Consider the following 15,899-nt stretch of genomic DNA (forward strand, 5'->3'; position numbering starts at 1 on the left):
TTCACATTTGAAAGGCAACATTTGCACTTTGAAAGTCTGGTAGTGTAAGATCACATTATTCAGTGTACAAATAGCCCCAAATCCTGAAAAGCAATGCACACACATCAGCAGCACCCACACATCCAGACAAGCAAAAACCGGGGCTTTGATCTTGCAGCAAAGAAACCTTGAGCTGCTCAGCTGGCTGAAAGTCACTCCTTGGAAATGTGGGGAAGAAAGGACATACAACTCCTCTCTATTGGAATATAATCAAGAAGCAAGATTTGCAGGACAGGGAGATTTAAAAACAACTGGCCCTCATGAGGAATCCGGATATGTCTGCTCTTAAGCGACATAAGTCTTCCCAATTTACTAACGCACCGTAGAAAGAATGAGCTGCCTTGAACTGACAGTCAATTAATGGGGGACATCATTCTCTTTCAGTAATTAACCTACATCAAAGGCCATGACAGTCTCCCAAGACTCATTTCAGGAGGAATAAATTGCTGCTTTTCAGTGTGGTTCTACCTGCTGCATTCTCCAGCCAAAAGCTATCCTTACTTCTTGTAATTGAAACACTAGAAAAATGTGTTACTAAAGTATGCCTTCCCTTGACTTCTAATTGAAATGCTTTGAACTACTGGGGCCAGAAAAGTCCACAAGACTAATTTATTTTCCTAAGCAAACATGGAACGCTTCTTTAAAAATTAAAACCATGGACGTTACATACTGAAAACGTTTCTGCCACAGGTGAGCTAACTCATGTATCTCTTAGCACAGCTTGCAGGGCTCCTGCTGCCCTGTTTACTCTGGTGAGAACACAAAGGCTTTTAACTGGGCTACATTTCAAAGTTTTCAGGCATAAGAGATGCAATAGGATGGACTGGCCACCTACGGTCAGGACACCAAATGGAGCTGCCTGCAAACTTCGTATTTATTTAAAAGCAATTCTGACTTTTACAGCATAAATGACACTTAAGGCTACACAACTGATTGGTATAAAGCTACATTTTTAGATGTGTTCTACACTCAAAAATGGCTTATGCTTCCTACTGCATTTACTTTATTCTTAGAAACCTGAGACATGTTTTTACTTAATTCATCTTAAGATTTGGAAGTTCCCGGCAGGCTAGAAGCTGAACGCGAAGACAAACACAAACTGAGGTAGTCAGCTTTACTCAAATATTCTTTATGACAGTTACCAGTCCGTTGTCACCTTAAATTGAACTTGATACATTCCTTGGCAGTTCCCACAAGGCTACAGCTGCTAACAGCTGCCGACCCACTGATGGGATATAATATGTTGCATTTTTCTGACTCGAGTACTTTCCCCACCCGACCACCCAAAGTCACGCCCAGTTCTGCAGTTCACAGCCAGCTGAAGGGGCTGCACACGGAAGAAATTACGACTGAAATCTCAGATTATTAAGGCAGTAGCAGTTTTACTTCACTGGATTCACTGATGCAGCTACTCAGCAGGTACTGGTGAACCTGACCACAAGAGCTCCAAAAGGCCCACAGATTTTTCCCTGTCAGTACAAAGCACTACAGCCCCTTTCTTTGATGAATGCATACAATTCAGAAGTAGGTAAGCATCGACTTTCTAAGCCATCTTTCAGCTAATTCTCAGGGAGAGAGATTAAAAGAAGAAAAACCCTCAAGATAAACAACTGTGTAGAAGATAAAAATATTCAATTAAATATAACAAATCTCACATTTACACAGACGGGAGACCAGCATATCAAATACTGAGCACAATAAATTAACACCAGTTAAAAACTTTAACAGGTATAAAGTTAACCAGAAAGTTCATACAGTGCAAATATTCCACAGTAAGGAAAAAATAACTAGTAATTTCTTTTCAAGTATCAAAAGCATTGTTGTTGAGTCATACCATTTCAACTGCATTATTGCACAACAGACAAAAAATACAATATCAACCTCTGGGACCTAAGATGTATTCTCAAACCTTTATATTTTCAAGGAATCAATTTACCTTGACTGTTTTGTGGACACATTAACATGATTAGTGTTCACTTACCAATCTTAGTAATTTGAACTTGTACCAATTTAAAGCATTAGAGTCCTGACTTGTATTGCTTCTCTGAAACACTGGTTTAAGTCTAGCCTAGGCCTTGTATAATTCAAAGCAAACTTAACCTGCAGTTAAGAAGGGGACTTAACCCAGTACAAGGTACTCTCAACTGTGATGCCTTCAGACACTTTTAGGTTGCACCTTACTTGCCCCAGCAGTGTCATAAGAGTTCCTTTAAATAAAAAAAACCAACAAGTCCAGTAGGCACTAAGAATTTCTTACAATCATGATGGAAGTCCTTTAATAATTTAAAGTTTAAATTTAGCTAAATAAATTTTACTCCACCTCCCTACCTTCCATTTTAGAAAGGGATCCAGTCACTGACAATTCTAATATCACAGCACACTTAAGAAGCAGAGTAACATCATCTTTGCATTTTTTTTAGTGCACTGGGCATGTCCACTCCCTCAAGTTTAACACTCTTCCAAGAGTGAAAACTATCCTAAAAGGACAGACGGTGGATTGAACCATGTAACAGTTTCTTTTACTCTGGACGAGATTATTTGTTACCCATTATAAAAACATCTTTACAAGGGTCCTATAGAGCAGCTCTCCTTAGCTTGACAGATTTACTCATTTCCTTCCTCTTCTATATTTTGTCATTATTAGTTTTGTAGCAAGGTGTACCCGCAAGTGATTCAAAATGTCTGATTCTCAACTTATTGCAAATACTCAAATAATCCATAGTATTTACATGTGTAAGAAAAAGTTCAGGTGGAAAGGAAAAAAAAAAGGAAAACAGATTAGATTTTCCTTACACATTCAATATATTTTTGGTCTAGAGACATCAGCATGGTCCTGTAAGATTATAGCTGCCATTGCTATGGTTTGCCCTTCAACAAAAAGCGAGAACATTTGCAGTTATGTTCATACTACTTAAGAAAAAATAACGCCATTATTCATTACTTAAGAAACAAACCAACAAAATAAAAAAATGATCATAAATTCTATCCCAATTTTACAGTCTGGATATCAGTACTGAAATGCATTTGCCCAGCAAATTACTCTGAGAATATTCAAACATTTGATGTATTAAATTTCACAGTAGAACTGGCACATGCTAAATGAGAATGGGATTTCTCGACAGTTGTCTTCATTACCAGTCTGAAATTCCATTTTGTGCATGTAGGAAGATGCAAGTGAACCCCAAGAATCAGCTGCTTTACCTAGTATGAATTCTGAGAAGCCTCAAAGCTGCAAAATCAAGTTGTGGTGACAACTGCCAACCACTAGTCTATCCCATTAAATTATTCCTTCACCCATAAATCGTAAGAATTGACAAAAACTAGTTCCCAACCTGTTTAGGCCTGGGTTATTAGCAGTGACAACAACTGAATTTTACATGGCTTTCGACTAAACCGCTGAGGTATATTTCCAGTTTGAGGATGCTTTGCTACCAGTCACACAACAGACATAACAAAAAAACCAACCCTCAGTTCTATTACAGCAGAGTTCTTGTTTCAGATCTTAACTGAATTGCCAGGTAGTCTAACACAGTTGGCATAGTGGATCTTGTTACTGAGTCAAAAAAACCCAAAGGTTGCAATTCAGGAAAATACTGGCACTTACTGAGACAAGGTAATTTTTCCTCCTCTCAAAACTCTGGCTGCTTTTGTCAGCACCTCCCTGACTACTGTCTGCAGCAATACTTGCCAGAAGAGATGAGGTTCAGCAGAAGACAGCTTCCTGCAGAGACAAAATACTCTGTGCTCCACAGTAAGGAGTGCAACATAACAGTGTATCATCTCGGAAGATCTTCTGGCCCCGAGCTTGACTCTATGCGCAGAGAAACAATCCTGTTAGCAGGGGAATTAAGTTGGCCATCAGTAACCAAAGGGTTACAACCAGGCTGGATGAGCAGGAGCATAGGTCTAAAATAAAAAACCGAAAAACCATAAAGCTTATAAATTTTATATTTAAAGAGAAGATAAAATAACAAAGAGAACACTAAAAACCACTAAAGAGCTAAAACAAAGTTCTTGACTAAACATTATCTGGTATTTAGTGAATTAAGCTTTTTACCTCCCTCAAAAAGAAAACTGATCTTTCGCATTCTGGATTATAACACTAACATTGTAAATAGGAAGTTATAAAAGTGAGAACTCACCACAAGGTGATAGTTTTAAGATTATAATAATGATATGGCCTTCATGACATGACATGAAGGAGTTATGTTTCAGACACATTTCTCCTGTGTTAGCCACCATTCCACACGGCTGCACAGCAAAAAGCAGTGCACCTTTGCTATCTTCCTTTACCTCCTACACCTGGGATCTTTGAATAGCCATGGCTTTCCCTTTCTGTTCCCGACAGTCAGAGCTGGCACGAGTCTTTGAAGTTTTCAGATATCTAATACTAAAGTTTCAATTCAGCAAATAAGGCAACCTACCAATGGGTGCAGCTCTTGTTAGGTTAGAAGCCGGAGGATCCCGCTCTGGGGGACAGGAGTCACAGAAGTCCGAACAGGCTGGGCAGAGCAGATTCCCAACGTGTATCCAGTCATTCATCTGGATGTTCACAGTTAATACCTGACCTGAGCGGCTGCACAAGTATGCAGTGTCCTTGACCCAAACATGCAGCCCTTGTGGAGAACAGGAAACCTTAAAATAAGAGAGTAAGAGTCAAGTCTGTATTACAGTTTATCATAATGGGGGTTTGGAGGCTCTTTCAATAAGTAAACAGGACATTCAGTAAACACCTGGTATTAGAGCACAGATGAACTGCAAGTATTTTAATGCACTCAGAGCAACTATTTGGTTCAGGAATGCTTTAAAGCACTGACTGTACTCCTTTTGTGCAATGATGCAGATCATCAACTGAGAACGAGTAAAACTTGGCTTCTGCTCATGACTACTTTTTTAGAGTTGTGCAGCTGTTGAATGTGACACCTTTAGTGAGACAGTCCTGAAGAAAATGAGGATAACGAAAAATAACTGATGTGCACAGTGCTTTCTACTTCTGAAAAATCAGAGTGACTAATTAGCATTAAACTTCAACAACAGAACATTTCATATCATTATTCCTTCTTACCTCAGTGACACTTTCTCTTCTGGTAAAACAGATGATGTCCCTAGCAAGACTGGAAGTAACACACAAGCAATCCCAGAGGTCACACACTTATCTAAATTACAGGCTTATGGTTGGAAGACAATTGTTTTCAAAGCATGTCAAATGATCTAGAGATTTGAGGCAGAGAAGATAGTGTTCAGTGTGCAGATGCAAAGTTCTAAGTCATAGCCTACATTTTATGCCTGACTTTTCCCCTAAGTGTTACTTAAAACAAAACAAAACAAAAACGGTAAAAACCCAACACATACTTACTTGGTAACATCCACTACCCCAGTCAGGGTAACTGACTTTCCTCCTGCACTGTTCCATAACAAAAGCGGATTTCTGAATAACACATACAGAGTTTGGTCCATATTTCTCTGCACCATAGTTTTTGGTAGGATCTAAGGTAAAAGGAATATACTGAATTGCAACTTATTAGAGAAACAAAGTCCAGGTCAATTTAAAAGCCTATAGATGGTCAATATCTCCACATGCAATTTAAAGTTCACTTCTAGAATATTTCAAACTGTTAATCATTATCAATTCAGTAATTATACCATCTTGAAAATAAAATGGGAAGAAACCGAAGATTTTAAAACCAAACAAACCAGTCAACTAAACACAAAAAAACCCAACCAGCAAGCATTTTCCATCAGAAGTATGTGGTTATGTTTGCCCCCAGGGAGTGACAGCTGTGATTTCTGGCTTCAGGGCAGAGGGTGTGTGTTTGTTTGGTTTTGATACAACTGCACAGACAGGTAATATCCTCCAGCATTCTGGAGTTCTGTGATACTGAACATCCACACACTACCCACGTTCTAGTAATTTGCAAAGCTCCTTGCCTTGAACAAACAGCCCACAAAGGTAGAAAGTGGAATTATGTTTCAGACACTCAAAAAACAACCAACCCACCCACCCTAACTCTTTGTGTTATATCTGGATGATTTGGGGTTATTATCTGTTCTGCTCTTAGGCAATTCTTGCATTAGATGTGGGAGTTTGCCTCCTAGATGTACAAGGTAGTTGTGCTATGCTTCTCACCCCAGCACAGTGTTTACACAGCTGGTAGGGTAAAACTTGACTAGTGGAAAAATTCACATCCAATTAGTTAGAATATACAGCAAGTCCATTTCAAATTAAGAAATGCAATCTCTGTAATATCATACTGAAAACCTGAGTACTGACCTGGTTGGTTTTCAATTATTCTGCAGTCTGAACTGCGTTGAAATTCACCACTTAAATGCCAGCTGAATTCCTGACTAAAGGGACAATAGTCGGCAATTTCTACTGAGCCACCATAATAAGGCAATTCTTCTGCTGGTACTCCATTAAGATTGTCGAAGTACTGCAAAACAAAATACAGTAGTGAAGCAGTTTGTGCAAAGCCAAGTGTACAACTGTTTTTAAACAAACTCAACCACTACACCTGTAAGAACATCAGCTGTTACACTCAGGAATGCTGTTAATAGCAACTTAAAACACCCATGAACCAGATAAACCAGAAGTATTTAAGAATATGTAAATATGCAGAGATTCACATTTGCATGTATCACTCCCCAGTCCTGCCCCTGCCTCCCCTCTTTGTAATCAGTGCAGTCCTTGGGATGTAAGGAGAACACATTTCTTAGTGTGCAGTGACACAGGGCAGCAGACTGGGGGAAGAAATACCCCAAACAAAACATTCGGAGGGATTTCTGTTACACAGCAACTTTTCCATCTGGTATTGGGTTAGATGGCCAAAAAAACCTCCCTATTCTTTTATTAATATCACAAGGGTTTTTTTCAGACTCCTTGTAATAAATTAGGCAGATGTTTTTCACATTATCTACTCTTGTCTACCAGTTCAGAAGAAAAAAAGCCCAAAAATATAATCATCTGGCTGCAAAGTTCAACAATGAAACCACTTCAGTTATTTGTTAAAGTAAGATCCATTATACCTGATATTCCTGAGGTAACTGCTTTGGAAACTTCTGCAAGTTGCACACTGCTACTGCTCTTTGGTCCTGTCTGCAGGTTAACTGCAAAGGATTACTCCTCAAAGTGTCACAGTATGGACTGATTAATTGCCTCCTCAAAAAAGAAAAGAAAGAAAGAAAAAAGAATAAAAATCCTATTAGATCAGTTTAACTGGTTTACATAAACAGTCTGTCCAAACTCTTTGTTCCCATTCTCTCCTACACTCACTCAATGACACAAAGAAGCACCATCTTCTTCTTTGAAGGCTAATTACTGCTATTTGTCTGGTTATGACCTTTCAGAATATCAAGCCAGTGATCAAAATTACAATGCACTCACCTATTTGGTTTTAATGACACTGCTTTGTAAACTTAAAAAAAAATATACAAGCAAAACAGGCCCACTATGCAGCTGTGTCCTGGAAATGTACGAGCATTGTACAGGAACAAACAAGGCAGGCTTTGTTCTGAAGATGCCTATCATCTCCCTTTGTTGCTTTAAGTACAGACCAGTAATGCAAAATGACACAGGTTGCATTTCCAATTAAAAGGGACAAAACAGGAAGGCAACCACTTTTAGATTAAGTTCTACCCATCCTCTCTGAAGCACAGCCTTCTCATAGTGTAAGTGCATTCTACACCCTAAGATGTTTGGCTCTGTGTTTTTTGTACTGAGTGGGATGCAGGGCAGCATTCCTTGTTCATCTGTATCTGCCTCTACTTCTTTTTACCGTGTTACATTTGAAGGACAAATTTAAACAAGCATCAGAGTTTCCTCTCAATTTATTTTTTTTAAAAGACTATATCCTTACTTTTTCCTCTTTTGGTCAATCCAGAATTTGCAGCTCTTCATTACAAAGTCACAGCCTTTATTGCGTCCCCAGTCTAATTTCTCTGCCATGCTGTAATTTGCTTTATACCACCTGTAAAGGTATTTTGAAATAACAATATAGTTACTTCAAAAATTAGTGTTCTGGTTAATAAAACTGCAGTTCAAAGAACTTCATACTGTGCCTTAAGGTCTTCAAATGAAGAAAAAGGGAAACTGCATCCCTTTCTGCCTGTAACAAAATATATTACAATTACACTGTTTTTCATGTCCCAATGAACTAGAAGAAAATTTCATGATCTGCAAAGGAACAATGTATACAGAAAGATGATGTTTTAGGCAATTCCTGCTTTCTATCTGCAAGAAGATCTGGAAAAAATAATCAATATGTACTGCATGCAACTAGAGAAGACTTACATTAGGAAAAAAGTAAACATACTCTACAAACAGTATTATGCATTGCAATGCCTGTTTTTTTTAAGGCAAAATTAAGAATGGGTTTTGACATACATGAATAAAAAATAACATACGGGGTCTAACTCCTTGTTTAGTGCAATGTCAATTATGATGATTATCTACTGTGCTGCAAATGGGTAAGTACAAATGCATCAACTCCAAATAAAATCAAGTACAATGAAAACCAAACACAAATGAACCAAAACCCAACCCCCATTCTTAATTCCTACCCTGTGTCTTCCATTAATGCCAAGGTGATCCTGGAAAAGACTCGATTCTGGGTATGGGATCCAGTCATCGCTTCATTCTGAAAGTTACCAGTTACTATTAGTAAGCCACTGAAAATCATTATTGTAAGAAAATCCTTCCTATGAAAAGGCATTTTATTACCAGTCTCTTTTTACTACTGACAACCAAATTCCATCCTCCTTCATAAAAGGTCGGTCCTGAAGCATTTTAGTTTACCTTCTTGTTTACCTCACTGCATGTGCCAATGACTAGAAAGTGTACCTCTGCCAAAAATCTAACACAGCACAAAGTTATAAATAAAAATTAGTTTAAATGTCAGGAGGGAAATAAGTGCTTTCTTGATCAGACTGGGTTCTGGAAGACAGATGGCAAAAGCCAATGCCAGGGCACATGAACAGAGATGAAGTCAAGGTAATGAAGAATGATCACATATTTGATATATGAAGCAGAGGGCAACAAAGCTGAATGGACTAACCCCCTTGCACTAAAAAGGGAGCAAACCTCCTCAAAAGGGTAAATGGTAGACAGAAGTAAGAGACATTTAGTTTTTCAGTAATCATCTCAAACACATACTCTGAAACTTAGCAAAAAGGTTAAGAGAGAGATGCCCCATTTCTGGATAAATGTAAGTATTCAAGTATTAAGTAGTGTTTGTGATGTATTTCAGTGAGGTTTTATATCCCTGCATTTTCAAGGTTCCAGTAAGTACCACACTAAACCTAAAAATCAAGGTGGAGGGAGCAGACATTCCCACATCCTCTTTCAATCCTAATGTCAGCACTAACCTCCAACAATCTCTTCTCCCAGTGATTGAGCTCAGTACCCATGCCACCTTGATTTTCAAGCTCCATTCCCTCTAGAATTGGACAATTAAAATGTTTTCGAGCTTCTTCCTAGAAAGAAAACATTTACAACTCTCAAAATATTGAGATGGAGACCCACATGACATCCTACTGCTCTAGAATTATCTTTTAAAAGTATTTCAGCATTTCATTTTCTACCATTTTATTTTCTTCTCAATGTAAAACACTTCTACTCAGAGGCTGACTAAGCCACCAAGCACCCCAACAGAAAACCTAACACTCTGTCTACTCATCTCCTGGGAATAAATGAGCAAAACTAGGAGTAATTAATTCAAGTTTGCTCTATATACTGTGTTAGATTTAAAACAAACAAAAATATTATCTGTGGCCAAATATGACCAACACTATGACTTATTTATAATACCAATTTATTACACTTGAGTATATGTTCTTTTGGTGGCACAGAGGGAGAGTCAGAGGCGTGGGAAGCAAGGAAGATTTCCAAGAAAACTCAGGGTATTTCTTTTTAAACATAACAAAACATTACTTGTATTATTTTGTAATCAATAAAATTAGAGAAAATATTAAAACAATGCTTTTAAAGAGAGAAGTAGAAAATAGAATGATCTTACAAACGAGAAAAGCAATGACAATGCTATCTGTGGAAGGAACAGGAATACTGAATAGGTGTCTCAGTCTAGGAAAACATTTGAAGAGTAGGATTACAGAATCTCCAACACCAGTTTTGCTTAACCTTTCATAATTTACTTCCCAGTGCCTTCCTTGTCTCTTAATATTAAGTCCATTTATTTATTTCATGCTGTCTGCCACCCATTTTCCACTTTGGATCCACCCTCTCAACTAATTACACAGTCTTAATGGAGTAGGCTTTGGGCCATGCTTTCAGGGCAAAGGGTATTCAGTGTTAGGTTATTACTTCTTAAGGAGCAGGGAATAAGAGAACGCGATGGGAGCCTTGGCACACAAAGTTTAAAAGTTACTCCACACTTACGACCACACGAGGCGTTACCAGAAGCTGAACAGTGTGGCGCAGCATTTTGCCACCACGTACGTCCCACAACCTCACTGCTCTGTGGACGACTTTACTGCTCCACTGATACAAACCTAGGCTGCAAGGAGAATGCTTTGGTTACAGGTCTTTCCCACAAAGACTTGCCACTGTGAAAAGATTTTTCTAGGTAAGAAACAGAATCACAGAAAATCTCTGTGCTCCCTCAGGCTTCCAAAATTTAAAATTTTATTATGCAACATTTCTCTTTTTTAAGATATGTGTTCATTATACACACAACTCTGATATAACAAGGCAAAGATTATTAAAAACATGTCTATAGACTCAAGACATATTTTCTACTGTTACCAAGAGGGTAAGAAATGAAATTCAAATCCTCAGAATTGCTATTATAAAAAGGTGAACAAAGAAAGCTCTCTACCCTTCCACTTCCAAAAAAAAAAATCCCTAGAAGAACATCTCTACCACATCAACTACATAAAGAATAAAAAAAGCAAACTGCTCATTCTGTAACAAGTCAGAAAACTCACACAGCAGACTACACACCTTGTCAGTTCTGCATAACTATAAACCTTGAAGGATACACATCTTAAAAACAAACTGCACTGACATTAGGCAGCCTACAGAAAACACAATCTTTAATTTAGAGAGGCATTCATCAGCATCAAAATTTAGGCACAGGTAATTGTAATGCTTAAGTTCAAGCCTCCTGATAAATGAAATCCTATCTTAATTTGTAATACATGTGGATAATACAAGTGCTTAATGGCAGTGTAAAGAAAGACTAAAAAACCACCACACACCAATATTTGAACATAATAAAGGCAAAGTGCTCTAATAATGGAATGAAGTTGGATTTTCAACAGGCAAGAATACATCCTAAAAAGGCAACAGGAAAACATCCTTCAATGGGAGTACCAAGAGGTTAAAAAACATGTAATACCTTTCATTAAAAGGAGGGAGTCCATCTGCATATCTTGGTGTCAAAGGCTTTCCATCATCATCACGATAAAATGCAAACAATCCAGCAGAGAAACCCTTCAAGTTAAAAAACAAACACATGGAAATCTTTGGTAAGACATTCACATCCAAAGTCAAATGAGATGAAAGAGTTCCCACCCTTGGCACAGAAACACTGGAAGTACTGTGCTCCAAGGCAACAAACACACAAATCTAAGGAGGCAAAGCAAGAGTTTTCCTCCATCGAACATCCTTCTCTTGCAACAAGCTGGAGGCATGTGAGGAAGCAGGCACCAATTTCAGGGAAACACATTTTATAACATCAACCCTCACCAGTGCATGGATGATCTCGTGTTTCACTGTAGACAACATGCCAATGAATTCCTGAGCTTGTGTTGAAATCATATTTGGACATAAATTGGCATATCCTGCTATTGGCCTGGAAGACAGTTTTAAAGTTACATGGGTTTCAGTAAAATACTAGCAAATTCAAATCATATTCACTTGAAGCAGCAAAAGATTAAAGAAAATAGAGACTAATGTAAAAATAAGTCCTTCCAAACAACTTGCCCAATCATTTATAAATGTTATATCTGTTAACAATTCAGTGATTAGTTTACTGTTGGGATAGGGAGGGGTGGGATCAATCAATCTCTACACTCAGTGGTCTGCACAGCTGTCAGTGACAACAGTCTAAGAGATCTGAATTTAGGTAAGACCCTACAGAGGTACAAAGCCTGTGACAGTGACTACAACTGAGGTGGAAACAAGAGCCACATAAGTAGGGCCACTTGCATTCTCCTTTAAGTCTGTGAACACATGACATTCACTCCCCCAGAAAGAGGATCTTGAGATAAAGTTTAGGCATTAACAGTGGAGGATTAGCTTTAATTCATGTGACTCAACTTTGCAAGTTAAGCACTATTTGATGGCTTTGTGGTTTTACATAAATACTGTGCTTGTCTATTTCAATAACTCCTACCTTGTTATACAACACAGGCAGACAATTAAATTCCACATCTGAACAATTCAAAACATGAAAGCTTAATTCAAAAAATACTTGCCTGTCCATTTCAGCTTCCAGCTGGCAGTAGGCTGCATATGCAATGATATTTTCATGGCCACACCTTTCAGTAGTGAGAGCGCTAACGTAGAGCACAAAGTCAGCATCTCGAACCCCTTCTTGGTCAGGTAAGCCAGTGGGCCTGCGGTGCCAGTCACTGTCATTGTACACCCTGCATTGCTTTACAATGTTCACATAGAACAATTAAAACACTTCAGCTATGATCAGAATTTCTTATGACAATTTAATTAGCTTGAAGCTGAGAACAAATCCCATCGCAAAACAGCAAAAGGTAAGAAAATGCCCTATGAAGACAGTAAACAAAACCAGAGCCAAGGAATAACTTTCAAATGACTAGCTCTTTCGATTTATCAGACACCATGAAGATGGCAGTTTAAAAAAAAAAAAAGAAAGGAAAAAAAAAAGAAAAGCCTGCCAAGCTTCCCAAAATTAGCACCCTGTATTTTGTACAAATCAAAAAAAAATTCTTGGCTCACAGAGCCAGTATACACAAGTAGCAAATGCATTTCTCATATAATCGTGTATGTTTCTAACGTGCAGATGAAATGTAAAGTTAAAAGAAGAAGAGAAAGAAATCTACTGATCACATACTGCAGCTGAATCAAAAATTCATGCAAGGGAACATGTCAGAAGCATTTCCTGCACCATGTTCTTGGGTCAGTGGATAACCTCTTCAAACAAGGACTTTTAAAAAAATCAACACTTATTATTAGCTCTGTAAAAATCCAACTTGTTGATCAAGGTGAATAACAAACTGACTAGTAGCAATTTAATGAGCTTCAAATCTCATCCTCTCTGTGCACGCCATTATAATGCAGGCTCAGAAAACAGTAACCAGTCCAGTTTTATTTGACTTTTGGCTCAACAACATAAACTACAGAAACTCCCCTTAAGTTGTTCTATTTTGTCCCTCGGACTTGGTGGTCTCCCACAGAGAGGTCACTTATGCAGAGGTAGCAAAATTTACTTTTTCATTTCCACAAACAGTAATCTTTCAAAGATTAGGAACCACTTGGACAGCTGAGCTTACCTGGAGGTGTTCCTCAGGAACTATAACTGGCCCACATCTCGTATGGTCTGCGCAGGCTTTTTGGCAGTACCTGTGAGGGTCAGCTTTCCTCCTTAAATATTGGTTTGTCACACATTGCCTTCAGTGAAACATGAAAAACAGTCATCACTCTCCTATTATTAAAACAAAACTCTAGAATAGTACAAAAGCATTATATTGATATTTTAACAAAACTTTCACAGTGAAAATTGTTAGTTACCCTGCTAGGGAAGACAAAATGCTTCCATAGCTGTTAATGGTGCCTCCACAGGTTCAAAGAGAGACTAGGAACAGGTTCATAAATGGGGGTACGTATAAAAGGGAACTGGCAGCATGCATAGCCTTCAACATTTCTGACACAACAAATGCAAGTATCAATAATGGAAGGCTGGTAGATTTGTGTACACTCCCTAAAAGAGCATGTGCTACCTCCACTGGGTCAGGTGGGTCACTGGTCTGATTCAAAAGGGCGTTTCTTAGACTCTTATTCTATTCTACTTCTAAAAGCTATACAACACAATGTTAAATATCAAATATAGCAAGTGATTTTCAACAAACTTTCACGCACCTGCTTAGTAATATAGTACTTGTGGATTTGCGCACTTGAAATGTCTTCTCCAAATAAGATATAGCTTGGGGGAAGAGTTTGTTCTGAACAGGACAAGAAAATCAAAGTCACCCAGCAGCAGTGCAGACACAACTCACCAGAAAGGTGAGTTACATGAAATTTGCCAGATGTTGTGGTACAGCAGAATAGGGATAACCCAGACTCCCCAAGAAGTTCAGTTATTATCAACATATTTAGGAAATATTTTGTTTCAGTGTTCCTATATTTTGTTATTGGAATTATGAAACGGGAAGGGAGCCAGTATTAATTTCAATGTAGAGCTTCAAAGAGGCTTTTAAAAACTATATACTCATTTCCTACTGATACCTTTGCACCCTGGATACAGCAAACACCTGTCAAATTACATTCAGAAGAACACTGGAATTATTTGGAATAGAGGCATAACCTATACACAAAACCTTGGTTTCCTTCACTAGAGCATATTAAATCGCTGGTATTCAAAGGTTCTAATTAAATTTGCCTTAATTTTATGCATATAATAAGATATGTACTCACAAAAAGGGGAAGCAAATATAACATACCTTTATAAGGTGTCTTTTCTCAAGCAGCAAGCTACATTTAAAAACCAAAACAATCAAGCTTTAGTTAATAAGGTTTCCATTCTCAGCCACGGAGACAAAAAAAAAAAAAAAAAAAAAGCTGCCGCAACATTATACTCACTTCTCAACACTAGTGTCATATACAATCTTAATCCTTAGCTGTTGATCCACGTTTCGCTTCGAGACATGATTTTCCTTGAGAGGAACTTGATACACAACCTGGCAAGGAGAGGAGCGGGCCGCTGGACGAGGCAGCTCAGCGGGACAGACACAGCACCCCGGGCCGGGCCCGCGGCTCCTTCTCCCCGCGGCAGCCCGCTCCATCAGCCCCTTCCCTCACCGGGAAGGAACCGCCCCGCGCCCGCCCGCCGCCGTCACCGACCACACCCGGGGCCGCAGGGCCAGACCCGGCACAGCCCGCCCGGGGGAAGCCGAGAACGGACGGACCCAACAGCGCGACCGGGGAGCGGGGCACCCTCTGCTGCCCAACAACCCCTCCCACCCGCGGCAGCCGCACCTGGTCACGGCTGGGCACGCGGTGGTCACAAGAAGAAGAAGCAGAGGGAGAAGGCAGCAGGAGCAGCAGCAGCAGGAGGAGGAGGAACCCGGCGGGGAAGGCGCTGAAGCCCGGGCGGGAGCGGCGGGCGGTCACGGCGCGCCCGCCGCCCGGCTCGGCGGCCATCTTGGAGTGCCCGTGCGCCGCGTCGCCATGGAGGCAGCGCCGGGGGAGCGGCTCCCGCCAATGGGCGAGCGGGGGGGGCGGGGCGGCGGCAGCGGGCGCTGCGGATCGCGCGGAGGAGGCGCTGAGGGGGAGGCGCTGAGGGGGAGGCGGCGGGCGGGGCGCGGGAGGGCGATCCGGAGTCTCAGGGTCATTGGGGTCGGGATGGGCTTCCGACGTCACCGAGCCCGGAGCTCAGCCAGCGCTGCCGTCCTCGCCACCAAAGTATGACCCCGAGCGCCACGTCTACACGTGTTTTTAGCGCTTCCAGTGATTCCACCGCTTCCCCGGGCAGGCCATTCCAGTGCTCGACCGCCCTTTCTGTGAAGTAATTTTCCCTAATTTCCACTCTAAACCGTTTGAGGTTTAAACCAATGAGGCGATTTCCGCTTGTCCTGGCGCTTGTAACGTGGGAGAAGAGACCGACCCCATATGGCGACAACCTCCTGTCTGCTATTTGTAGAGTGATAAGGTC

At 40.0% G+C, this 15,899-nt stretch overlaps 1 protein-coding gene across 1 annotated transcript; it reads right to left on the reverse strand.

The window, feature by feature from the left end:
• Positions 1 to 1,401: 1,401 nt before the first annotated feature.
• LMLN (leishmanolysin like peptidase) lies at positions 1,402 to 15,403 on the reverse strand. Its single transcript, XM_050339515.1, has 17 exons — positions 15,224 to 15,403; positions 14,828 to 14,925; positions 14,689 to 14,719; positions 14,108 to 14,190; positions 13,522 to 13,639; positions 12,472 to 12,650; positions 11,741 to 11,846; positions 11,391 to 11,485; positions 10,430 to 10,547; positions 9,400 to 9,507; positions 8,596 to 8,672; positions 7,893 to 8,003; positions 7,063 to 7,195; positions 6,311 to 6,470; positions 5,396 to 5,526; positions 4,464 to 4,674; positions 1,402 to 3,945 (listed from the first exon to the last, which is right to left on the reverse strand). Exons 1-17 carry the CDS (start codon positions 15,386 to 15,388, stop codon positions 3,851 to 3,853), a joined length of 2,019 nt encoding a protein of 672 aa, XP_050195472.1. The 5' UTR covers positions 15,389 to 15,403; the 3' UTR covers positions 1,402 to 3,850.
• Positions 15,404 to 15,899: the final 496 nt, after the last annotated feature.

Source organism: Myiozetetes cayanensis, unplaced genomic scaffold (assembly GCF_022539395.1).
Source record: "Myiozetetes cayanensis isolate MyiCay16 unplaced genomic scaffold, myiCay2020 scf9, whole genome shotgun sequence".
Classification (NCBI taxonomy): domain Eukaryota; kingdom Metazoa; phylum Chordata; class Aves; order Passeriformes; family Tyrannidae; genus Myiozetetes; species Myiozetetes cayanensis.

Bases quoted from the DNA above. Each gene is read 5' to 3' on its own strand.
- LMLN (XM_050339515.1), bottom strand. From the start codon at position 15,388: ATGGCCGCCGAGCCGGGCGGCGGGCGCGCCGTGACCGCCCGCCGCTCC. The intron at 11,486-11,740 runs GTGAGGGTTGAT...TTTAACTTGAAG, and splicing joins ACGAGATCATCCATGCACTG to GGTTTCTCTGCTGGATTGTT. The intron at 3,946-4,463 runs GTAGGTTGCCTT...TTTTTATTTTAG, and splicing joins AACAAGAGCTGCACCCATTG to ACCTATGCTCCTGCTCATCC.